The sequence below is a fragment of the Monodon monoceros genome, unplaced genomic scaffold (genome assembly GCF_005190385.1).
Source record: "Monodon monoceros isolate NGI ecotype Baffin Bay Population unplaced genomic scaffold, NGI_Narwhal_1 Super_Scaffold_9, whole genome shotgun sequence".
Classification (NCBI taxonomy): Eukaryota; Metazoa; Chordata; class Mammalia; order Artiodactyla; family Monodontidae; genus Monodon; species Monodon monoceros.
The window spans coordinates 26,057,201-26,081,593 of record NW_021703786.1 but is presented as its reverse complement, the minus strand read 5'-3'; the positions used below and the strand labels follow the sequence as shown (position 1 = coordinate 26,081,593).

Here is a 24,393-nt window from a genome sequence, read left to right as displayed (position 1 = left end):
CCGAGCACCCGCCAGGCAGGGGTGGACCCTTGGAGCACCTACACACCTCCCCCGAGGCACCTCAGCTCCTGAATGGGGCGGAGCCTTGTCCCCCGTGAGCGTGTCTGTCTGTCTGTCCGTCTGGGATGGGCTCCCCGTGAGTGGGACGGGGCCGGTTTCGTGAACTGCTGATAATTGAGACTGTGTTTTGGGATTTCCAGCGAGAGAATTGATTTTAATTATAGGTCAGGGAACAGGCACTTAGAGGCATTTGGGGCACAAACTAGGACAGAGGGTTTTTTCTAGAAGTAGGGAGCACACCAAGTACTGCCCACACGGCTGAGGTCACGCCCTGCACCTCTGGTCATTGCCGTGCTCGCCGGACCAGGCGCTGACTGAAGCGCCCATCTCTGTGGAGGCGGCTACAGGGGACAGTCAGTGGAGGACGTACCGTGTGTCTGACAGGGCGTGGTCACAGGCCTCGTCTGGCGCCCTGTCTCTGGCCCAGGGCCCCCCTCCCCAGGCATGCGGGTGCGTGGTTGTACTTTAGCCTGTCAGGTTCTCAAAGCTTCGGGGTGATTCTGATGGACAGCCGGCCCCTGGCTGGCTGGCGGTCTCCAGGGCTTCTGACGGAAGGGTCCGGGCTGGGGTGGGACTGGTGCCGAGAGCCATCCCGGATGAAGCACTTTGGGAAGCAGTGCTGGGTGGAGTTGGTCAGGCTCTGGGTGCACGATCCCCTTATAGATCCGGAGGGGCTTGGCCAAGGATTTCTCCCGTTTCTGTTTCCTTTGGCCCCACCCCCAGCCCAGCTCTGATTAGGCAGGGGTCCTCGTCCTCCAAGGGACACCATGACTGTTAGGAAACCCAGCAGTCATCTGTGCTTTTGGGATTCGCGTTGGTGTGTGGCCGGCCGGTGGGGGCCACGGGGAGGCAGTGTGCCCTGTCCACCCTTTGTGTAGGCTCTGAGCTCTGAGGGGAGGGGCCGCCAAGACTGCAGCAGAGGGGAGAGCCCAGGAAGAGAAGGCTGGAGGCAGATGGATGGGCGTGGGTGTGGGGCGGGGTCACCCCCAGTGTGGGCCAAACCTTCTGCCCGAGCGCAGAGGGCCAGGGCCCTGGACGGCCCCTGCCGGCCCAGTGCCAGGCTCTCAGCAGCCCAGCACTTGGAGCTGCTGACAGCTCCGAGGCAGGCTTCTGCCGTTGGGATGGCAGAGGGCCCACCCACCCAGCTGGGGCTTAGGTTGCCAGGGGCCCCCTCCTCTGCCCTGATCCATCTTCCCCGTTCCCTCTCTGAGACGCAGAGAGTGGGGCCTCGAGTGTTCTGGGTGTGGGGTGTGGCTGTTGCCGGGGCCTGTGCTGACTAAAGCAGACGGTTCCTGCAGTTTGCTCCCCCTCACTGGGCTCCCTTGTTCCGGAAGGCGCCTCCAGATTGCCCTCTGAGAAAGGGGAGAGATTTGTTCTATTTCAAGGGATGTGTAAGTAACAAAGCAAAAACAAAATAACCATAATTTAGATCTTCAAAAAAGATAATGGCAGAGGCTGCTCCTGTTAACCGGTGGAGTTTGATGGCAGTGGTTTAAGCCCCTTATGCATCTTCTGTTCTCATTTTAAAAAGCTCTTCAGTGTGAAAGGCGGTCTGTGGACAAGGCACCGCATCCCAGCAGTGGGACATCTTCTTTCCTTGGGGTATAAGCAGTTAGGGGTCCTCCTGGAAAAGAACAACTGAGAAGCCAGAAGCCACTGCGCCCTCTTAGGGCTTCTGTGTCCACAGATAGTATCAGGATTCTCAGTCCTCTGGGGGACTCTTTCCCTTCCCTTGGTCCCCCCCAGACCTACCCCCAATTCACCAGATCAAGCCACACAATTCCCCCTCCAGACTGGGCTGCCTACTTGGATAGCACCGTGGGAAATCTGGAGCGTCTTGCACTGTCAGAGCTGCGAGGGCTTTCGGGGGCAGCACCGGGCACACGGCACCAGTCTTTTCACACTGAGAGGTGGGCATGTAAAAAAAGTAAGAAGAAACAGGTGAAGTGTTTTGTTTAGCGGCACATGTCTAGAGTGTTATTTAGACACGCAGTCATTATAACAAATACTAGTGAGGTGTTTTGCGTTCCTGTTTTTCTGCTGAGTCTTTGAAGTTGGATGTGAATTTTGTACCTGCAGAACCTCCAAGATCACGTGAGGCAGGGGCTGCCATGTCGGGTGGTGACGATCTGGCTCAGCCCCTGAGGAAACTGAGACCCAAAGGGTCCAGAGACTTGGCAGGGACCACTCAGCAAGGTGGGCACAGGAGCCCGGGCTCCATCCTCCTCCAGGTCCCAGGGCAGCAGAGCAGACCCCAGACCTGGAAGGCGTGGATCCTGGAGGCTTGGCGCGCTCCCTGGTGGCCACCCGAGGCCTTGGCTCAGCGTGCTCACAGATTGCTGAGACCCCGTCCCCTTGGACCGCAAGCCTTTGTCAGCATGTCCAGCCCACTGGTGTGGACAGAAGTGGCCCCACGTTCTCTCCTGGGGTCTGGGCATGGGGATGCCCATGGGCGCACCCCTCCCAGCACATCCTTTCTGGACACGCCAGCGTGTGAGTGTACTGCACAGGGCGTGGGCAGTGGGATCTGTTTGGTCACGGACCGCCACCACCCCCCCCCCCCCCCCCCCCCCCGCCCCGCCAATCTAGTGATGGCTGTGGGCCCTTTCTCAGGAAATTGGGAAGCCCGGGGCCCGTGGGTCCCTGATGCTTGCAAGAGGCACTGCGCTTTCTGCCTAAGGATGTGCCCACAGCACATTCCCCGCAGAGCTGCCTGCTAGCTGTTGCATCTGCTGGACCGTGGGCAGGAGGGCGCAGTTGCCCTCTCCCGAGCCTTGCTCTGAGCTCTTGTGCTTAAATGAGATTTTTAAGGGTCCTCCAACAATCCACTGAACCGCTGCCACAGCCCTCACCAAGCTTCACCCACTGACCCAGGCTGTCCTCCCTATTCTTGGCCTGGGTGCCAGGTGCATCAGACCAGGGAGTGGACACAGGCCCGGTCAGCAGGCTCCAGGGAGGCCACTGGCTGCCCCCAGAAGGTGCCCAGTGACTGAATGAATGCAGCTTGGGGGCGTCAGATTCTGGTTGTACCTTCCCTTCCTGTACATCACAGCTAATCGGGTCCCCTCCTTGTCTCCTTGGAGTAATGGTTACTAGTGGTGACAGCTGAGGCCCAAGGATTCCGCTGTCATTCACCAGCTGCAGTGGTTAGGGGCAGCGTTGGGGTTTTGAGAAACGTGGGAAAGCCACGATGGCCTATCCGGTGAGGGAAACCAAAGCCTCGGGTGTTTTCTAGAATGCCCCTCCCCCGCTCTGAGTCACTGGCTTGCTCCACAGAGGAGAGGAGACATGTGTTCTGATCACTTTTGTCTTCTCGGATTACAGGGCTGTTCAGCCCAGGGTGACTAAGTGGGAGCGTTCTGTGGGTCTTAAATGCTTTCAGCTGGGTGTTTCTATAGTGTGGTCTCCATAGCACCCGCTAAGCAAGGAGCAGGGGAAGGTGGAGGCAGGGAGGATGCAGGACGCCAGGAGCCTGGCCACGGTGCCTGCCCGTGGCAGGGACCGGCTTGGGGCGTTTTCTGGGGCCTGTTGCTAAGTCATCAGAGCTGTAGGGTCAGGCACGTTCTGTCCTCTGCACGTCCCAGAGAGCGCGGCCACTCCTGCACATTTGGGGGGTGTCCCTGCCGACAGCGGCCAGCGGCCAGCTTGGCCTGGAGGCTGCAGCGGGGGGTGGGGCGGGGGGGTGTGTCCTCCTCCTCCTCCGCCCGTTCGAGGGCGAAGCTCCTCACTTGGCCTGGATTTCTAGGATCTGCCCGTGAAGTGGTGGCCTCTGTCCACAAGGAGGCAGCGCCCTGGGAAAGGAGGTCAGGAGGGCCTGCCGTCGTTCCTTGATAGAAGTGGCAGCCAGTGTCCTGGCCGGCTAGCTCTCTGCCCAAGCCAGATGATTGGTGTGGGGACCGTGGAGGAAGGGTCGGCTCTCCAGGTCCTTGTGGCCCCCGCCTGGGCTGGCCCTCCTGGCCGGTGTAGCTCGACGTCTCTCCTGCCCTATCCCGGGCACCTGTGGTCCCTGGGAAGACACTGGGTGGCTCTCGTAGCCCCAGGTTCCCTGCCTGAGACCTGAGCTGCTCCTGGCCATTCTTGGGGCTCGTTTGAATAAATGGAAATCTTAAAAATAAACCACCACTCCCTCCCTCGGCACGGGAGGCTGCCAGGCAGCTAATGAGGCCAGCGCCCCGCGCCATCTCGTCCAGAGCTGGTTTCTCTCCCCTCCAGGGAGTGGGAGCGTTGAGGTGAAAGATGTTACCGCAGCCTGAAAACCCAGAAACCGTCGGCAGGACGGACGGGGACACCGGGCCGGCACGAGGAGGAGCCGTCCTCCGCAGCGGGCTCAGGGCGGGCGGACCCTGGGGGCCCACGTCCCAGTTTACGCTGCTGTCCTGGGGTAACCGCTGGAAGAGGTGCCTTGCCCTCCCCAAAGTCCCGAATTAGGGGACAGTGGGAGGTCTCCCTTGGGCCTTCCTGCATGAGGCTCCGTGCTGATCTCTCAGTGCCTCAGTCCCTCTTGCCTGGGCGTGGGGTCTCCATGTGCCTGGCTCACCCCGCGCCCACCCCTGGCCAGCACTGGAGCAGCCCCCAGGGAGGGTAGGAGATGGTGACCCCGGTGAAGGGCTGGCCGGCTGGGGCTTACCCTGGGGTTAAAACCCGAACTCCTTCCGGAGCCTCGCAGCAACTTTTCCTGAGGCTGCCCCTTAAGGGGCTCCCAGGACCCCAGCCGAGCCCCTGTATGTGCCCCTGTATGCAAGGATGGGCAGGACAGGCCAAGGGAGGCGTCTCTATTCAGGGCTGGTTGAAGCCTGCAAGGCCACGCCGACGTCCCACTATCCCCTGGACGTGGTAGGACAGCCACGGAGCAGAGCGGGCATGGGATGCTCCGGGGGATTTCAGTCTAGCATTGGGTATTGTTTAGGTGATAGGGCAGGGGCAGCGGGGTTGTGCATCAGGGTCCCCCTCTCTGTGAGGGAGCCCTGCCCCTTCCAGGCCCTTCTGTCCAGAGGGTGTTCCCGCCCCCAGGCTTCCTGTCCGCATAAGGGCTTCGGGTGTGAGCCACTCCCCCTTGGTGGGCAGCATCTGAAGGGACCTCCCCACACAGCACGGCCTTGCCCACGGTGGCCTCCACAGGCCCCCAGTAGCACCCCAAATCTGCAGACTTGCTCCCCTACTTCCTGGAGGAGCCACGGTGCAGGGGGTGTTCTGTAGGAGCAGGGGCTGCAGGCTCTGATGCGCACGTGTCTCAGAACCCGGAGGAGAGCACTTGGAGCTGCTCGGGCTGCTGGGGTGGGGGGCCGCGGCAGTGGAGGCAGGGCTGCCCTGGAGGCCTCTCTCCTCCTGCACAGACTTTCTCAGGCACACCCACCCCGAGGTGTGGCGGCCCTGCGGCTGCTCAGGAGGACCAGGGCCGGCGGCTCCTTTAGGGGTGGGGTAGTGGACTGGCTCATTTTGGCTGCCCTCCCAGGGCGAGGAGAGGGGGTTCAGTGTTGAAGGCGGGGTGATCTGCAGGCGTTGGAGGGGGGAGCAGGGTCCCAGTCCTGGTGAGGGCGCTGGGCAGGCCCTGCCTGGGGTAGTGTGCTCAATCACGCTGACTGAGCTGAGCTGTGCGCTGGTGAGAGCGCTGGGGACGGCCCACACCCGGCAGGCGGGCCTCGCCCTCCGGCTGAGCGCGCTGGAGGCGAGGGGAGGGGAGGTGGCAGGAACAGCCTGCACTGCGCCCACCGGCTCCGCACCACCCACCCACGCTGAGTCAGAGCTGGTGGAGGAGCCGGGCGAGTCAGGCGGGGGAGGCCGCCCCCTCGTGGCCTGGACCTGCCCGTGCCGCCGGAGGGTGGGGCTTGATTCGGCAGAGGCTGCTCCCTGGCCGGCCAAAGGAGAGCCATACCAGCTTGGGGCGGGGAGTCTGTGCCCCGTGTGGAGCGTGGAGGGGTGAGAGGGGAGACAGGAAGGGGGCTGGCAGGGCTCCCACACCCGGGAAGCTGGGCCCTGCAGACCCACACCCAGACGTGGAGAGGGGCCTGCAGGCCTCCCTGGGACAGCTGCCCCTAGTCTTGCTGGTACTTTGTTACTGAAACTTTCCAACCTGCAGAGAACGTTCTGGGGTGCCCCAGTATCAAGCGGGGTCTCCTGTGTCTGCGTTCTCTGCCCACCCCCATGGGATCTGGGTGTGAATTAGTCATTCTCCATCACAGTGCCAGCTGAGCTTTCCTGGTCTACCGAGCATTAGGGTGGCTTTTATTAGGTTTGGAGTCCGGGTCCGAGGGAGGTGACCACCGCCACCAGCCTCACCAAGCAACCTGCCAGCATGGTCCCCACATGTACGGCTGCTGGGGCACCAGGGGGCAGTGGCACAGCAGGGCAGCCCCATGGCCAGAGTGAGCCACACGGCCAAGCCCCACACCAGTGCGCCGGCCGGGAGGTGTGCTCCCCCTCCGTGGGGCCACCCAGAACTGGAGGTGAGCGCGTGCTGTCCCATCGCTGGCTCATCTGCCTCTTCTACTCCCTCTCCCACCCCCAGTACATCGACGCCATCGGCAACAAGCAGGGGGAGCTGGAGAGCTACGTGTCCGACGGCTACAAGACTGCTCTCACTGAGGAGAGGAGGAGGTTCTGCTTCCTGGTGGAGAAGCAGTGTGCCGTGGCCAAGAACTCCGCCGCCTACCACTCCAAGGTGGGTGCTCACTCTGCGCGGGGCCGAGCCCTTGTTGGCGAAACGACTGCTTCCCCCGGGAGCACCAGGACGCGTCCAGCCTGGAGCTGTCGTGAAGGACCATTGTGCTGAACGTCCCATGTGTTTCGGATTTCCCCAGGCCGAGAGTTCTGGAAGGAGAGTTACCAGGTTAAATCTGCAGGTGCTTTAAGACTGCCGTTAGAAGTTGCCGGCTGTGTTTTTGAGAGCACTTACACTAACAGCCCACTAAGAGGGTCTCCTCCAGGGACCGAGCTCCTTGGGAGGGGCTGCAGTGCCAGGGAACCCCTACAGAGGCCAGCTTAGGCCCCCGGGGCCAGCGAGACCCAAAGGACACACCTCCCCTGCAGGGACAGGTAGCTTCACTGGGGCTTCTGTTCCTGTAGTCCACAGGTAGGAGCTGGGGTGGGGTCAGAGCTGTCTGCGGGGACATTCCAGAACGTTCTGAGAGTTAGGTGTGGTTAGGCAGCTCAGCCAACCAGGGAGGCCCTCGTTTGTGTCCTTTTTCCATAAAGGGCTTCTGCGGGTCAGCACCTCATACACATGCTTGATCTGACTCAGCTTCTGGTCCCCAGGCTGGAGCTGCCAAGGAGACAGATGCCCTCCCTCCGCGGAGAGGCTCCTGCTTGCCTGGGCCTGCCCAAGGGCCTGCCGCCACCACAGGTGCAAAGCAAGGACGGTGACAGGACTTACGTCCTTTGCAGGGTCGGGGGTCGGGCCACCCCACCGAGTGGGGCTTTGCCGTCAGGTCCTGTGCCCCGAGGGCTCACTGGCAGCAGGGCGGTGCTTGTTGCAGTTCTCCAGCAGGGCCTCCGCAGCGCCCACGCGGCCCCAGGCAATACTGTGGCAGGCATATGCGCCCTCTGGCGGCTGGGCCCCGTGACTGGTCAGGGAGAGGGCAGGCCCATATGTGCCGGAAGGGCAGGAAAGCAGTCCTTTTCCAGGATGCCACCATCTCCGTCTCCTGGGGGGCCTGATCACGTGTATGCGAGACACGACAGCTAACTTTCCAGGGAGCTGGACGCCAGCCCCCTGGTAGGTTTAAAAGAGGCACAAGCCCCCCGGGCTGGGGCACCGGGGCACAAAGGCAGCACCACCCCAGCCTATTCCCAGCAGCAGGCGCCCGGCATTTCCCTGTGCCTGGGTTCAGGCCCAACAGCGACAGGGCCGTCATCAGGGTGGGAGCCCTGGGCTGCGGCGCCCTGATTCTGGGTTGTCCCTGTTAGTACAGGGTCCCTGCTGACCCGCTTTCTCACCACCAGCCCAGACCCATCAACTATTTCAACCAGGAGCCAGTTAGTAAATAGCTCGTTTTGGTTATTGCACAGAGAAGTGGCCACAGAAGGGTAAACCAACGGACGTGGCTGTGTTCCAGTCAAACCTTGTTCACAGACGAGCAGCCAGCCCTCGGGTGGTTGTTTGTTGGCCCCTGGTTTAAACCAACAGGTGGTAGAGGGGGCCACGGCCTGCTCCAAAGGGCTGTTTGTCCAGCAACCTCCAGTTTCCCCATGTGGGCGCCACCTCCCTGCCCCAGACACAGGTCAAAAGAAGTGGGAAGAGAGACTTCCCTGGCGGTCCAGTGGTTCAGACACGGCGCTTCCACTGCAAGGGGTGCAGGTTCGATCCCCGGTCAGGGAACTAAGATCCCTCATGCTGCGCAGCACTGCCAAAAAACGGGGGAAAAAAAGTGGGAAGATAAGTGAGGAGAGACAGTGAGGGCTGGACAGACCCTTCCGAGGTCCTGGAGACCATGACTGCCCCAAGCTGGGGGGCAGCTCCACCCAGGGGGGGTCTGGGGTCTGCAGTGGAACATGGGTTGTGTCACCTGTTGCAGGTAGGGTAGCCCACTTTGGTCAGAGGGCCAGGAGAGGGGGAGGGCACAGCTGCACCCCAGGCCCTGAGTGTGTCCGTGTCGTGGACACAGGGCCCCTGAATGGGCTGCAGGGAACCTCAGGCTGGTGTCTCACTCTGGCTGCACCCCCATCCTGGGGCCCCGGTCAGGCCTGTGGCTTCCTCATCCTTTGTCAGGCCCTGTGCTCTTCCGGCTAGCTGTGTCCTGGGCAGGCCCTGGTGCACGCTGGAGGGACAGCTGGGCTTGCGGGCCCCTGGGTGGTGCCCTGATCATAGCTGGGCTTTGGGCAGCTCTGTCCCTTCCCCACGGTCCCCTCTGTCCCTGCGAGGTTTCCTGGCCCTCGAGTCTGCCCGAGTGGCGCTCTTCCTAGTATCTCATGGTTTGCCCACAAAGGGCCTTTCTGTTCCATGGCTGACCACTTGAGCACCTGTCCATTTCAGCTCCCTCGGGCCCCTGGGGAGGCCCCGCCCTGATCAAGCCTTGGTTTGATCTCATTCCTGAGGGTCCCTCGACTGCACAGCTCACTGCATCTTATCAGCCCCTCTCCTAGGTCGGGGATCAGGGACTTACAGGTGGCTCATCTGGCTGTAAGGTACCCCACCTGGCGAAGAGCAGCCCTAGCCAGGTGTGCCCCTCCCGGGGTGGGTGTGTCTCTTTAGAAGCCTCCCAGTGCCAGGTGGGAGCCAGGGGGCTGCATCAGTGAGGTCGGCAGCAGGCCCTGGGCTCCCCCAGCCCTGCGGGCAGGCTACAGGAGCCTGCGGCCGGCCCTCATTGCCACCCTGTTTGGCTTTCTCCGCTTCAGGGCAAGGAGCTGCTGGCACAGAAACTGCCGCTGTGGCAGCAGGCCTGCGCCGACCCCAACAAGATCCCAGACCGCGCCGTGCAGCTGTTGCAGCAGATGGCCAGCAGCAATGGGTCTATACTCCCCAGCGGCCTGTCGGCCTCCAAGTCCAACCTGGTCATCTCAGACCCCATTCCGGGGGCCAAGCCCCTGCCAGTGCCCCCTGAGCTGGCCCCGTTTGTGGGGGTAAGTCCTTGCTCTGGAAAGCTTTGTGGGGGTGTGGGGGGATGGCCCCCCTTGGCACCAACGGTTGGCATCCCGTAGCAGCTGGGGCGCGCCCCTGCTGGGGGCAAGGGGTTCTCCACACTGGCCTCACCCGGGCCGGGCCCTCCTGCCACACCGCCCCCATGCCGCCTCTTCCCGACAGCGGCTGTCTGCCCAGGAGAACACGCCGGTCATGAATGGCGTCTCGGGCCCCGACAACGAGGACTACAACCCCTGGGCTGACCGCAAGGCCGCCCAGCCCAAGTCCACATCTCCTCCGCAGTCTCAGAGCAAGCTGAGCGACTCCTACTCCAACACGCTTCCTGTGCGCAAGAGCGTGGCCCCCAAGAACAGCTACGCCACCAGTAAGAGCTCCGCTGGGGCCCCGGCCCTGGCCCGCCCGTGGTAGCAACATCACACCTGAGGGGAGGCTGGGGAGGTCCAGAGGCTCGCAACTGTGCATGCCTGTGTGCAGCACCCCAGGGGCCCCTTTGAGATTGCCTTCCTGGACCCTTGGGCTTGGCCAGGCTCCCCCATTAAGTGAACATGGTAGGGCGGGGCAGTGTGGGGACGCCAGCAGTTCAGCCGGTGACAGGAGCAGGTGGATGACGCTGGGGAGGGCTGTGCTGACCGTGGCACAGGTTCCCGCCCTCCCGCGTCTGCCGTGGTCGGCACTCTCCCTCCTGCAGCCCCACCGGTGGCCTCGGCCCGTGAGGGTCTCCTGATTAGCAGATGGGAAAGCTGAGGCTCAGGCCCAGAGAATTGCCCCTGCTGGTGAGTGGCAGGTCAGAGGCTGAATCCACACGCACCCCAGCTCCCAGGTCCTTCCGCAGTGTGAGCCAAGCAGCCCTGGAGGCCTGGTAGTCGTCCATCAGGATGGACAGTCCACCTCCAGGCCCACCTGGGGCCTCCTAGCCGCTCACCATCGGGCAGCTGAGCTGACGGGAGGGTGACTGTGACCGTGCCCTTACCCGCTCGGGGCAGAGATCCCCCTCACACCTGCCCTGTCATCCCGGCAGCCGAGAACAAGACCCTGCCCCGCTCGAGCTCCATGGCAGCTGGTCTGGAGCGCAATGGCCGCATGCGGGTGAAGGCCATTTTCTCCCACGCGGCTGGGGACAACAGCACCCTACTGAGCTTCAAGGAGGGCGACTTCATCACCCTGCTGGTGCCTGAGGCCCGTGACGGTTGGCACTATGGCGAGAGCGAGAAGACCAAGATGTGAGTCCTGTGTGGGCGGTGGGAACGTCGGCCTCATGACCTGGTCCTCAGACGTCCTGACTCTGGGCTCTGGGTCCTCCTTTGAACTGATGGTCCAGGTCCCACGTTTCTGTTGGGAGGGACAGATGTAGCCGAGGGCCCCCCACCGTCCCTCACTTCCACATCCCCTGACCTAGCCCATCATCCCACGTGTGCGTGTGCCCTCCCAGTCAGCAGAGGCCAGCCTTCCACCCCAAAGCCTTTCCGTGCATGTGAGCAGCCCTCGTGCTGGGGTTCTAGAAGTGGCCTTGAGCCGGATGGGCCGCGCCGCCACGGCTTAATTGAACGCCTGTTGCCAAGAGGCTGTGCCAACGCCTGGCTCTTGTTCAGCCAGGGCCCGCCCAGGTCAGGGGCTGTCCCGTCCCACCTGCACGCTTCACACCCCACTCCACCGCCACCACCATTGTCTGCATGCGTCTGTCCGCTGTGTGAGAGACCTCTGCCCCGGGGCAGAAGCAGCCTGCCTTAGCCGGGAGGGAGAGGCTGCGCCGAGCCTGGCTCTGGCCCACTGGCAGCCGCCACCCTTGCGGGGCAGCTCTGAGGAGCAGGGGCACCGGCAGGGCACCCGCGTCCCCAACACCACGCCTGCCTCCCCCAGGCAGCCTCTCACGTTGGTGCCGTGGTTCTGTGTGGCCGGTTGGGACTGAGGCCCCGCCCAGCTGGGCCACATGGCAGGAAACCAGCCCTGTTTGTTGAAGAAGTACGAGCCCTGCCTGGGTCCTGGCACCTTCCCTCACCCCCAGCCTGGCTCCCATCCGGAGCAGGGCAGTTCCGAGCTGGATGCATGCCCCGCGTGGGTGCTGGGGTCTCCTGGTCTCCCTGGAGCGCGCACATGTGTTCCCTCCTCAGGTGCAGCCAGGCCGGGGAATGGGTGGGACTTGGCGCCGGAACACAGAGGCCCCGGCACACTCTGACAGGGTCTGCTCTTCCAGGCGGGGCTGGTTTCCCTTCTCCTATACCCGGGTCCTGGACGGCGACGGCGGTGACAGATTGCACATGAGGTGAGCGTGCCGACAGGGGCAGGTGGCCCGTAGCTCTGGGGAGGGGCTGCGCGTTTGAGGCCCTAGGGTGCAGGGGTGCGGAGGTGCTCTGAGGGCGGCGTCTGAGAGCCCCGGGGGTCGCTGCCAGCTGTGGGGGGCGGGGTGGGGGCCCCGTGAGCCCCCCAGGTCCCTCTGGCCCTCGGGAAAGCAGGAGACTCGCTGCCAGAGCCAGCGAGGGGCTGAGCGGCTGCCGTAGGGCTCGGCTCCCCTCCCGCCTGCACGCTTCACACCCCGCTCCTAGGAGGGGGCTGGCCCACCGGGGCGGCGTGGCTGCACCCCAGGCCCCGGAGAGCAGCCTCTCGTTCCGCCTCCCTTGCGGGGCCCGGCGAGGTGGGGGGCCCGAGCTGACGGCCCTGCGCCGCGTCCCCACAGCCTGCAGCAGGGGAAGAGCAGCAGCACGGGCAACCTCCTGGACAAGGAAGACTTGGCGCTCCCGCCCCCCGACTACGGCACATCGTCCCGGGCCTTCCCCGCCCAGACGGCCGGCACTTTCAAGCAGAGGCCCTACAGCGTGGCCATGCCTGCCTTCTCCCAGGTGAGCTGGGGGCCTTGGCAGAGGCCGTTGATGGGTGGGCTCGGCTGCAGTCCTGTGTTGGCACCTCCACTGGAAGGCCGTGGGCTCGGGGGTCTGGGCCTGGCATCTGTACCCCTGCTGTGGCCACCTCAGGGGACACGGCCAGATGTCCTCTATAGTCTCAGGGTTCTAGAGAAGGCACGGTGGCCCCTCTGCCTGCCCTTCCCTCGGGCTCGGGTGCTGCCGGCCTTGAGACTGCTCTGGACGCTGCCTCTCGGGAGGAGCCCCTTCCCTGAGAGCCGTGGGGCTCCTGCCATCATGGGTCCGAGTGCAGACGAGTGCCGGCCACTCAGGGCCTGAGACGTGGCCGGAACCTTCTAGCTAGTGTGTTTCTGGGGCCCTTAGGAGGCAGGGCCGGGCACGCGTGGTCAGGCCACCTGGTACCAGGCGACCAGAGGCAGAAGACTGAGGCTTGGGTCCCCGGTGGATCCCCTGATGGATCCCCCAGTGTGCCTGGTGGTCTTGAGGTCAAGGCGGGGCTGGGGTGTGAGTGTGGACGGTGCTGCACAGCTCTGCTGGGGAAGCTCGTGGGGAGGAGGGGGCCCAGGCTTCCAGGACGTTCATCTGCTGTGGCTGCGTGGTAGGCGGGGGCCAGCAGCTCTGTTCTGGTGCCGCTCTCTAGGGCAGGGCCTCCCTCGGTTTGGGGGTTGGGGGGCCCAGGCAGAGGGGAGAGGAAGAGAAGAGAAACTCCGGTTTCTCTAGGGTTTGAGCAGCCAGAGAGTTGACCCAACAGCTGGGGCTCCCATATTGACAGTGTGATGTCAGAAGTGGGTGAGGCAGGGAAGGGCTCTGGGTACGTGGTGGCCGACCCTCCCTTCCAGCTGTCCCTGTCCGGCAGCTGTCCTGTCCTGTCCTCAGCCACCTCTCCTTCCTGTGAGGAGGGCTCAGCTGGCACATGCTGTGTGAGGTGTTGAGGGTGGAGGGAGCCGTCTTCAGGGAATTGACGGCTTAGGCAGAGTGAACACGTGATTCAAGACAATTTAAGTGGTGAGAGGGGCAAGGCCGAGGTGGTGTGGCTGGACCCTTGGATGGAACCTTTCGGAGAAGGTGATGTTGGGACCAGTGGCCAGGGCAAGCAGCAGGGAGGGAGAGGCTGATCCCACCTTGGGAGAGGCGTGGCGCCTCGGGGGGCCACAGGGCCCGCCTGCTGAGCAGTGAGACACTTCAGTCCCTCTGCAGCCTCACCCAGGCCTCAGCAGGCCTGGCCTGGAGAGGTCTGACCACTGCTTGTTGCTCTTGCTTCCTGGTTGCTGGTTTTGGTTTTGATGCTTAGAGAGCTGAGGAGGGTGTCCCCAGTACCCCAATGGCTTCGGGGCGGCAGCTGCTTCAGGGCCAGGAAGCTGCAGCTGGGTGTGGGGCGCTCAGGGACCAGCGCAGGCGTGCATGAGGCAGGCGTGCGGGTGACCTTCGGTACAGCCGCCCTCCCCACGCCAGCCTCCGCCAGCCTGGCTTCCCCGACGCCCCACCGTCAGTGGTTTCAGTCTCTGGGTTCCCCAGGAAGCCCTCACTTGCCAGGTGTTCCTACCATATGACCTGCAGGGCCTAAGAGCCATAGGGAACATGGGTGGAAGGGCGTCATCAGGTGATCTGTCTTGTGTGTGCCCGGGAGCGTGAGCTCACCGTCGGCCGCTGGCCAGATAAGGAGACATCCCTGTGAATTGGGGAGGTCACTGCGCAGGAGGGGAGGGGCCCCTTCACGTCCTCAGCTACAGGCAGCACTGCACACCCTGGGGTTAGGAGGGGACCCTGCCCTGCAAATCTGGCCTCACCCCCTGAACCCCAGCCTGACCTGTTTCTTCCTTTCCTCCCTAGGGTTTGGATGATTACGGGGCGCGGGCCGTGAGCAGGTAAGGGGTTTTGAGACTCGTCTTGGGGAGCTGTGGGTTTGGGGGAGCTGTCCCACCGGAGGCTGGAGTTGGGTGTCTCCCCTCCCAGGCCTGCTCTGTCGGGGCCTGGCTGGAGACCATGGTATCGCCACTCTGAGTCAGTGAGCGGGGCCCCGGGGGCCTCTTCTCTGCCCCTCACTGCGTTGTGCCTGCCCAGTCCGCTCTGTAGGGCAGGGCCCTCAGTGCAGGACGCCCTGTCCCCGGCAGTAGCCCAGGGTCCCCAGATAACGCCGAGTGGGGGAAGCAGCCCCTCCTGGAGCTGCCTTCATGCTCCCCTTGCGGGCGGGTGGGTGGGTTGGAGCAAGCCGGGCCTGGCCCTGTGCCCAGGCCGGAGTCAGGGACCCACTGCAGCCACTACTGGGGCTCCCATTCTATCCTGGTGGGGCCCTCGGGCTCCCCACAGCCGCAGCATGACCCCCTCACCTGGTGGTTTTGTGGCCCTGCTCTTTCCTGGCGTCCACACCTGCTTGTCCAGACCTCGGCCAGGAGGGGGGCCTGCCCCTGGGCTCGTCTCCCCGGAACCAGCCCAGGCCGGTGCAGATGGCTCAGGGCTGCAGCCTCCTGAACCCCTGACGCGGGCGCAGCCCTTGTCCAGGCTCTGGGGGTCTCCTGTCACCACTCCCCCAGGGCCGGGTGGCCAGTCGCGCGGCTGGGAGGGCAGCTGCGGGGGAGGTGTGCGGCCCGGCAGCTGTCCTGTGCTTTGTTTCACAGCGGCAGTGGCACGCTGGTGTCCACAGTGTGAGGACGCTGACCCCGGGGGGCTGCTGCGCAGAAGAGGCTCCCCCCCCCCCCCCCCCCCCCCAACCCTGGTCTGTCTGGTCTCCATCGGTTTCCTCCTCGGCTCTCGTTGGTTTCTTCCTGGGTTGTTTCTCTTTCCCACTTGCCCCCTCACCCCCGCCTTTTGGTTTGTGACCCCAGACTCTGTGATCCCCCAGGGTCCATGGTGCTGCCCCATCTCCGCTCCCTATGTTTACACGCCCCCACCCGTGTGTTGGGACCTGCCGCCGGGCAGCGCGGGCGGGGTGTCCTCGCCGCTGCTCCCCATCCGCCGTATTCATGACACGCTGTCCCTCTTTGAAGGCTCACCGTGAGCCAGGTCTAAAAAGTTTGAAGAAAAAAATCTTTAAAAAACAAAAAAACAAAGATAAAAAACAGGAAAAGGACTTTTTTTTCCTGAAAAACAAAAACAGATATGCATGGACTCCGGTGTACGTACTGTTATCTCTGCATCTGACCCCCCAGCACACGCTGGCACCTGTGTCGGGAGAGGGAGGGTGCTGGGGGCTCCACAAGGCTTGTGGGCCCGGGGGCATCCTTCCAGGCCGCACCCAGAGAAGGGCTCGGGCTGAGCCGGGGGGCCTCCTGAGGAAGCTGGCCGCTCCTGTGAGGGAGGCCGCAGCCCCCAGCCCTGCCTGCCCGCCAGGCCGGGCTCCTGACCGCTTCCTTGTCCCGGACGCCGTTGGACGATGTACAGACCAGAGCACGGCGCCAGCCTCGGGGCGCCGTGACCGTGACCGCACAGTGCACTGGCGGGGAGGGGGACCGGCCGCACTCGGACATTCCAAAGACCTCCAGAGACCACCCCCCACCCCACGTGTTCTGGAAATCATTTCTTTAACCAGCCTGTGAAGGAGTGAGGGCGGCTCTGGGCGCTGCACCCCCGCACCTGCCGTCGGGGAGCAGGCAGTCCCTGCCTAGTCCTCCCTAAACGCTCTCGTCTCTCTGTGTGTCTTGGTGACTTCAGAAACAGACATGCTGGACTGAGTGGTTGGCTACTGGTATTGCCTCTTCACGCCTTGAATCTGGGAAGTGAGCGAGGGCGCAGCCGCTCCGTCCTTCCCGCCACGGGAGCCCCCGTGAAGCTGTGGACGCTCCTTTTTCTGATGTGATTTAGCAAAACCCTCCCGCCCCCTCCCGTGGACTAGAACATGGCTGGTAGCATTTGTGAGAGAAGCAGCTCAAGACGCAGACAGACCCTGTTTTATAATTAAGGAAAAAACAAAGCCAGAACATGGACCTTTGTAAAAAGAGCCTTCTATGTTGGTGTTCTAATTTTGCTAAAAGATCTCAAATCCAGGGGATTCCATGCTCAATGGATGAATGTAGACACAAAACCGCAAAACTTGTATGAAGATGTAAAGTGCTGAAAATATTTTTCCTGTTTCCTTTTGTCTTTTTTTTTTTTTTTTTTAAATCTGAATTGTGCCCTGTACTGCAGTTGTTTGAATAAAAGTTTTATTTATTGCATCGAGTTGGGTGTGGCGCCTCCTTCCAGCCCCTCTGCGTGTGTCCGGGCCATGTGCAAAGCCTGGCCTCCTCGCCGACAGAGTAACCAAGGTGCAGCGTGTGCCAGGCCACACTGCTCTCCCTGGGGGCACCTGGGGAGGCCCGCACCCTGGGTGAGAGCCATGTGGGCCTGATCCGGGGACGCCCTGCTTGAGCTGCTGTGCTCCTTGGAGCTTCCTCCCTGCAGACCCCTCCCGCGGGCTGGAGAGCCAGCTCTGCCCTGTGGCTGGTGGCACGTGCTCCTGGCAGCATATGCTAGCTGCCAGGCGTCCCCCCATCCTCCATCTGGCTTATGTCCCCTCGGAGTCCTCAGACCTCACTCCCACCTGCTCCACGTGCACCAACCGAGCCCTGTGTTTCCTTGCAGTGCCGATGTGGAAGTGGCCAGATTTTGAGCGGCCCCTGACTAGAGTTAGTAAGTTGCCCTGGTTTTCTTACGCTGGGGTCCGAGGGTCTGCTGAGCCTGCGTCTGCTCTCGGCTCTGGGTCTTTGCCTCCCTGGACCTCTCCTTGGGCTCTCGGATTTCCTCCCTCTGGAAGCTTGCGGGTCTGGCCTGGCCCTCTGTCTGGGTTCCCTGTTGCTTCTGCTGGGTGCTTTGGCCATAATCGGGGTGAAGCCTGGTGATCAGCTGCGAGGCTGGCTTTGGGCTTCTTTGGCTGAGTGCCCCTCAGACCGGTCCCTGAGCGTGGGTCTGAGCCCGGCCTGGCTGGCTCCTGGGTTGGTGAGTATCGCAGCCCCTCGAGGGCTGGGGAGACCAGGATGGGTGTGGGGATAGCACCATGGCCTGTGCCCAGGTGAGAGCCACAGGCACACGGGAGCAGCAGCATGCATCTGCCCCACAGGGGATGAGCAGATGCAGTGGCTCCGTTCTGCCCAGGCTCAGCTGCTGTCTGCCCCGACATGGCTCCAAGGGGCTACTCCAGGCTTTCCGGAGCAGGCCCCGGTGGCCTCCTCCAACTCCCAACTGGTGATGGTCCCTTCCCCTGTGCCCTTGGAAAGCAAGCGCCAACAGCTGGGGTGGGGGGATGCAGGGGGAGCCCACTGCTCTGGGCCCCTGTGCCTGGGTCTGGGCAGCACTGCTGCCCCTCTGCCCCACCCCAGCCCTGTCACTGAGAAGTCTGCTGCGTGAAGCTGGCACATGGGCCCTTTACAAAGATGGTCATCGCTTCACCTCCTTGGGTGTCATGGAGATGCCATCCTCCCTCCCTGTGGGCAACAGGTCCTGGACTCTCCTTCTTCCTCCTTCACTGCCTTTGTTTTGTGTGTGTGTGTGTGTGTGTTTGTTTAGACCACACTGCGCGGCTTGTGGGATCTTAGTTCCCTGACCAGGGATCAAACCTGGGCCCCCAGCAGTGGAAGCACATAGCCCTAACCACTGGACTGCCAGGGTTTTTTATCTATATATATGTTTGGGTGTTTTTTCCTGCCTTTCTCTTGATGAGTTGCAGTGTGAGTTCTGGAAAACTCTAGAGACAAGTGCTCCTGAAATTGGGGGATGGGAGAAATGCCTTTGACCCTGGCTCAGCAGTGGGTGACCTGGGCCACTCTCCTCCCCTGCGTCTGTCCCTCTTCCGAGATGCTTTGAGACACCTGCATCTCCCGCCCCCACCTCTGCTGCCCTCGTGGTCCCTCTGAGCTGGTGGAGCCCAGCTGATCTCACCCACTGGAAGTACTGGAAGGGGGTGAAGGCTCAGGGAGGCTCGTATGGCCTCTGCCTAGAACCCCACCCCTGGATGGAGGGCAGAGCCCCAGGGGCACGGCAGGCGGGGGTGCACTCATCTCTGGGAGCTCACAGCACGGCGGCCGCAGGGTCTGCCTGTCCTGATGATCCTGCCAGGGGCGGGGGTGTCACAAGCCACCTCTGGTTGGTTGAGGGACGTTGCTCAGCTTTGCCAGAGCTCACAGCCCTGGGAGGAGGGCCGGGGAGGAGAACGACTCAAGTCCAGAAGGGCCGACGTCCTGAAGTTGTGCCACGTTTTAAAGAGGAAAACGTGGAGGAAGTTGAAATCTATGCTGTGACTGCTCTTCACTCCTTCTCTGCCCCGGAGTCACCACAGGACACAAGCCACGCTTCGTGCTGACCGGGCTGTTCTCAGGACCACCCCCTTTCTTATTCAAGAAGTGGATTCAGAAGATAACCGAAAGCGATTCCACCAAATCCTCGGTGACGAATGTTTCGTGAGCCTGGACCCGAATGCTGCTCGGCTGCAGGGGTCCCACCTCGTCAGGCTGTGGGGGTCTGCAGAGGACTGGGTGGTGGGGACAGCCATTCCTGGCGGGGGGCCTGGCTCATGCCTCCCTTCACCATGCCCGGGACTTCAGGCCTGACCCCCGGAGGGTACAAATCCATTCCGTATAAAAGCTACCGGCTGTCCCTGTGTCCCTGCTCAGGAGGGGGACAGAGCCCAGCCACCAGTCGTCCACCTGAGTGCCTGGTGGCCCTGCCTGGGGAGGGGCCCTGGCGTCCTGACAGCACTGACCCTCGCATACTCCAGCGTCTGCCATTTGGGTCAAGAAGAGCTTGTTCTGTGTGTGGGTGGTCTGCTGTTGATTCGCCCCGGCGTCCACCCCTGGGCAGTGACGGACGTCTGCAGGACAGCAGGATCGGCAGTGCCTCAGGTCCAAATCTTGTCATGTTTTGTCATCCCAGTGTTGACCCAAGTCCCTCACCTGGGGTCACTCAGGTGCCCTCCCCGGGGGTAGCTCTTAAGCCTGTTCTTTCACAGAACATCCCAGAAGGTGGTGAGCACCTAAGGGGGCCTCACACTTCCTCTGATGCTGAAAGGTGGGAGTGTCCCACCCAGGGGTCTCTGGCCGGGGCTGCAGGAGGGAGTCATTCCAGAGGTCTGGAGTGACTACAGCCGCCACCTCCTTCCTCAGAACCCACAGTGTGGACAGCACATGCTTCTTCCATGGTCACACTGTTTTGGGGGATGGTGTGGGTCAGAGGCCAGACACCCTCTTCAGGGAGGTCTTCCTGGTTCAGGTGGCAGTGTGGGTTTGCCACTGACCCTTTTTTTTTTAATTAATTGAAGTATAGCTGATTTACAATGTTGTGTTAACTTCTGCCACGTAGCAAAGTGATTCAGTTATACCCATATATATTTTTTATATTCTTTTCCATTACGGTTTATCACAGGATACACTGAATATAATTCCCTGTGCTATACGGTAGGACCTTGTTGTTTACCCATTCTATATATAATAGTTTTCATTTGCTAATCCCAAACTCCCAATCCACCCCTCCCCACCCCTCTTCCTCCTTGGCAACCACAAGTCTGTTTTCTATGTCTGTGAGTCTGTTTTGTAGATAAGTTCATTTATATAATTTTTTTAGATTTTATATATGTGATACCATGTGCTATTTGTCACTCTTCACTTAGTATGAGAATCTCTAGGTCTATTCATGTTGCTGCAAATGGCATTATTTCATTCTTTTTTATGGCTGAGTAATATTCCATTGTGTACATACCACATCTTTATTCATTTATCTGTCAATGGACATTTAGGTTGTTTCCATGTCTTGGCTAGTGTGAATAGTGCTGCTGTGAACATAGGGGTGCGTGCATCTTTTTGAACTAGTTTCATCTGGATCACATGGCAACTCTAGTTTTGGGGGGAACCTCCAGACTGTTTTCCATAGTGCCTGCACCAATCTCCCACCAACAGTGTAGGGAGGTTCCCTTTTCTCCACACCCTCTCCAGCATTTGTAATTTGTAGACTTCTTAATGATGGCCATCCTGACCAGTGTGAGGTGGTACCTCATTGTAGTTTTGATTTGTATTTCTCTAATAATTAGCAATGTTGAACATCTTTTCATGTGCATGTTGGCCATCTGTATGTCTTCTTTGGACAAATGTCTAGTTAGGTCTTCTGCCCATTTTTCGATTGGGTTGTTTGGTTTTTTGTTGTTGAGAGGTATGAGCTGTTTGTATGTTTTGGAAATTAAGTCCTTGTCAGTTGCTTCATTTGCAAATATTTTCTCCCAATCTGTAGGTCGTCTTTTTGTTTGTTTACGGTTTCCTTTGCTGTGCAAAAGCTTGTAAGTTTGATTAGGTCCCATTTGTTTATTTTTGCTTTTGTTTTTATTGTCTTGGGAGACTGACCTAAGAAAAACACTGGTACGATTTATGTCAGAGAACGTTTTGCCTATGTTTTCTTCCAGGAGTTTTACCGTGTCATGTCTTACATTTAAGTCTATAAGCCATTTTGAGTTTTTGTATATGGTTTGAGGGTGTGTTGTAACTTCGTTGATTTACACGTGGCTGGTCACTGACCCTTTCTGAAGAGAATGTAGGTGCGTCAGGACACACCCGGCTGGAACTCCCTTTTGCCCCGGGCTCTGGTCAGCACAGGTGCCATCCTCCCTTCTCTGGGTCCCTTCCCCTGCTGGGTCCCCGACTCTGGATGGACAAACCTGCCCCGTTTCCAGCCCCACAAGACCCCCCGCCATGACCCTGGCTGCAGACCGCCAAGGGCATGGAGCCCTCCTCTAGGACAAGAGTCCAGTCAAGGCGGCCGCCCCCATGGCTGCCCTGCATCCTCCGTCCCAGGGCAGATGACGCTGGTCACAGCAGAACCTCGGTTTCAGAACCTCCAGGCTGCCCCTGCCTGGGGCCAGTGGGGCCGAAGCACATCTGCTCAGACCCAAGCCTGGGAGGCCAGAGAGGACCTGAATGAGGGAGACTGAGGCCCCGCCAGCTGGAAGGGCCTTTCATCAGGTGCAGATGTTCCGAGGCAGGGGTGGAACGGCTGCAGGTGCTGCCAACTGTCAGGCAGCATCTTGGAGATGCAGAAGCCACACAGTGCTCCATCAGTCTCCTCTCACTAGTTCATCCTTTGGACTCAGTTGTTCAAAGTGCCTCAGTGTTTTAGAAAATGCCAGGTCCTCAGGCAAACACAGGGTTGCCCACCCCACGTTCTATCTTCCTGGGCACCTGGACAGAGCACCCACCCAGCTCCTGTGGACGCCCAGCCACGTCAGAGGCCACTCCCGCCCCAGGTAACGGCTCCCGTTCAGGCCGAGCCCTCTGTGTCCCACGTGCCATCCGTGCTGTCACCCTTGAGACTGCCTGACGTCCCCCGGCCTGCGCTCCTGTGCTGTCTCCACCTGGGCAGGTCCTCGGAGCCCGCCGAGGAGGAGAGGCCTCCGTGAGCACGAGGCCAGGTGCCAGCCCCACCCTGCACTCATCTCGTTCCATCTCAGCCCCTTGTCTGGTGCGTCCGTCTGTCTGTCAGCCGCAGCCTCGGCACGCAGGGGCAGGCACGGCTCCGCTCTGAGGAGGCGGTCAGCCCCTCCGCAGGGGCTGCGGGCGTCCACTCCTTCCAGCCCCGTTGTCGCTGGGGTGCCTGCGCCTCGTGTCTGTCGTGTCAGCATGGGATGGGCCACTCTCTGGGCCCCCAGGATGCATGGGCTGGGCTTGTGCGCTCTGCTGAGCTGTGGCTCTATGTGTCAACAGCTGGGTCCTTGCAGACGGGCTCAGCTGCTGCTCTCGGGCAGGTGGCGGGGGTGCTTGGCCTTGGGGGGCGGCGCACTGAGCTCGGGTGCGGCTCATGTGGGGCTGCCTCAGGTTGCAGAGAAAGGACCGGGGCTGATGTGGCGGGGCCCCCCACCATGCCCACCCACCCTGCCTTTGGGAGGGTTGACGGTTCGAGGTGGGGCACCTGGGGGGGTGAGCAGAGGGTGGCGCGCAGGGGCTCAGCTGGCCTTGCGGACAGCGCCCCTTTCTGGCTCTCCCCCGCGGCCTCTGCCACCCCCGGGCCCTGAGCTCAGAGGCTGGGCCATCGGGGTCCAGGTGGGTGCCGTCTGTAGCCACAGGGCGGCACTCAGCACCCCTCCCGAAAACCACTCAAACCACTCTTCTCTCCTCTTCTCAGGAATCCCTTCGCCAGCGTCCAGCTGAAGCCGACGGTGACCAATGACAGGTCTGCCCCACTCCTCAGCTGACGGCCACATCTGCACCCACTGCCCGTGGGGCTCCTCCTCCCACACCCTGACCTGTAACCTGTTTTGTTACAATCTGCTTGCTCCCCATTTAGAGAATTCTCTCCTTCCAAGCCCTTCTGCCCCCACCTCAATCTGGCCTGGGCTGGACCCCGGCTGTTCCTACAGGGTCAGGAGGTGGCATGGCTGTGGCCAAGGAGAGTGAGGGGGGCTGGCCCCTGGAGCGGGGACCTGCTGCCTGGGCTGGGCGGCCAACCTTTTGGATCAGGCCCATCTGTCGTGTGGGCCAGGGAGCCCCCAAGGTGCAGGGAGGGCCATCGCATCAGCTTGTAGCTGTAAGGGGAGCCCCTGTCTGGTCAGTAATGAGGCCGCCCACCTGTAGTACGTGCCTGCAGCAGCAATGCAGGGGCAAGGGGAGGGAGGGAGGGGGGGGCGAAGGGAGGGGAAGGGGAGAGCGAGGGCCTGCCTCCCTTCCTTGGATTTAGTATGAGCACAACTTCCTGGCAGACCCTTGATTGGGGCTTTGCTGGGTCTCCCCCCTCCCACTGGCAGTTTTGTGGGCCTCTCTGTCCCAGTTTCTCCCTGCCCACACCCTAACTCCCATCCAGAACTGGCTGCAGGGCCCCCAGCTCTCCTCCCTGTCCCCAGGGTGGTCGGTGCTGTGGCCTGGCTCCCCAAGCTGTGTGCCATTGAGGGGGGTCCTACCCCAGGATTCCTGGGTGGGCCCCCTCAATGCTCTGGCTGTTTCCATATTTCAGCTGAAATATAAGATTTTAGAAACTATCGGATCCATGCTGTTTCACATTTAAGGCTGAAATACAGCCGTGCTAATAACCACGTTGGTGACAGCAGTCCTTACCTCAGGAGACGTTCAGTTCCAGGGCAGCGTTCGCTTGCGCTTGCTCCTCCCAGACCCTCCCAGGAGGGGCTCTGCGCACAGCCCAGAACACGAAGCACAGGGGGTGGGGCCCCAGAGGCTCTCACCTTGCAGAAGCTGGAGGCAGGCCGGGTGGGGCGAGGCAGGGTCACAGGGCAGATGTTTGCGATGGAGGGGCACAGAAGCCCCACCTCCTCACAACCCACCTTGCTCCCAGCTCACCGCCCCCTCACCCGGCCTCCCCGTGCTGAGGGACAGGGGCCACCTCTGGAGAGGCAGGAGGAAGAGCTTCCGGGAGAGGTTCCCTCTCACCCTTACCTAGGTAGGGCCAGCTTCCAGGCAGGAAGTGAGGGCTGCAGGCGTCAGTCCGCCGGCCCTGTTCTGGGAAGACACCCCAACCTGGGCACCCTAGGGGCTCAAGGTCACTGTGTCCCTCCACCAAGGTGTGCCAAGGACAGCTAGAGGAAGGGGTGGTCTCCCTCCTGCATCCCCCAGTGGTCAGAAGGGACTATAGGGACCCCACCCCAGCACAGCCCATGCCCCCTCCTGCCCAAGGCTTTATCTGCAGACTCCAAAAGAAAACACGCTTAGCATGAAGGCTTTTTTCCTTAGCTTTGATTTCTCTTAAAAAACAGACAAGAAAGGAACAAGACGATCATTGTACCAGCGTCATAAGCCTCAAATAAACAAACAAAAAACAAATTCAAAACAAGTCCCCAGCCCCACCCCAAAAGCAACAATAAATTTTATGTCTCTTTGGCAACAATAACTTAAAAGCATCCCTCTTCCATCTGTTCTGACTCCAGCGTTACAAAAATACCCCCTGTGCTGCCCTGCCCCACCCTCCCTCCCAGCTCCACCCCTTCCCACTGTCTCCATCCCTGCAGTAGGA

General features: G+C 61.3%; 1 protein-coding gene across 3 annotated transcripts in view; it reads left to right on the top strand.

Moving 5' to 3' along the window:
* Positions 1-23,025, top strand: part of BAIAP2 (BAI1 associated protein 2) — a 70,299-nt gene extending 47,274 nt beyond the window's left edge. Inside the window, exons 7-15 of one of the 3 annotated variants that reach the window (XM_029212040.1) lie at positions 6,566-6,718; positions 9,391-9,615; positions 9,797-9,998; positions 10,653-10,854; positions 11,826-11,894; positions 12,306-12,468; positions 14,320-14,354; positions 17,047-17,094; positions 22,558-23,025. In XM_029212040.1, coding sequence (XP_029067873.1) covers positions 6,566-6,718; positions 9,391-9,615; positions 9,797-9,998; positions 10,653-10,854; positions 11,826-11,894; positions 12,306-12,468; positions 14,320-14,354; positions 17,047-17,074 — 1,077 coding nt within the window. In that variant the 3' untranslated portion in view covers positions 17,075-17,094; positions 22,558-23,025. Of the gene's footprint in view, positions 1-6,565; positions 6,719-9,390; positions 9,616-9,796; positions 9,999-10,652; positions 10,855-11,825; positions 11,895-12,305; positions 12,469-14,319; positions 14,355-15,104; positions 19,763-22,557 lie in introns of those variants that run through there. The other 2 variants (XM_029212036.1, XM_029212037.1) reach the window with 2 other exon arrangements.
* Positions 23,026-24,393: the final 1,368 nt, after the last annotated feature.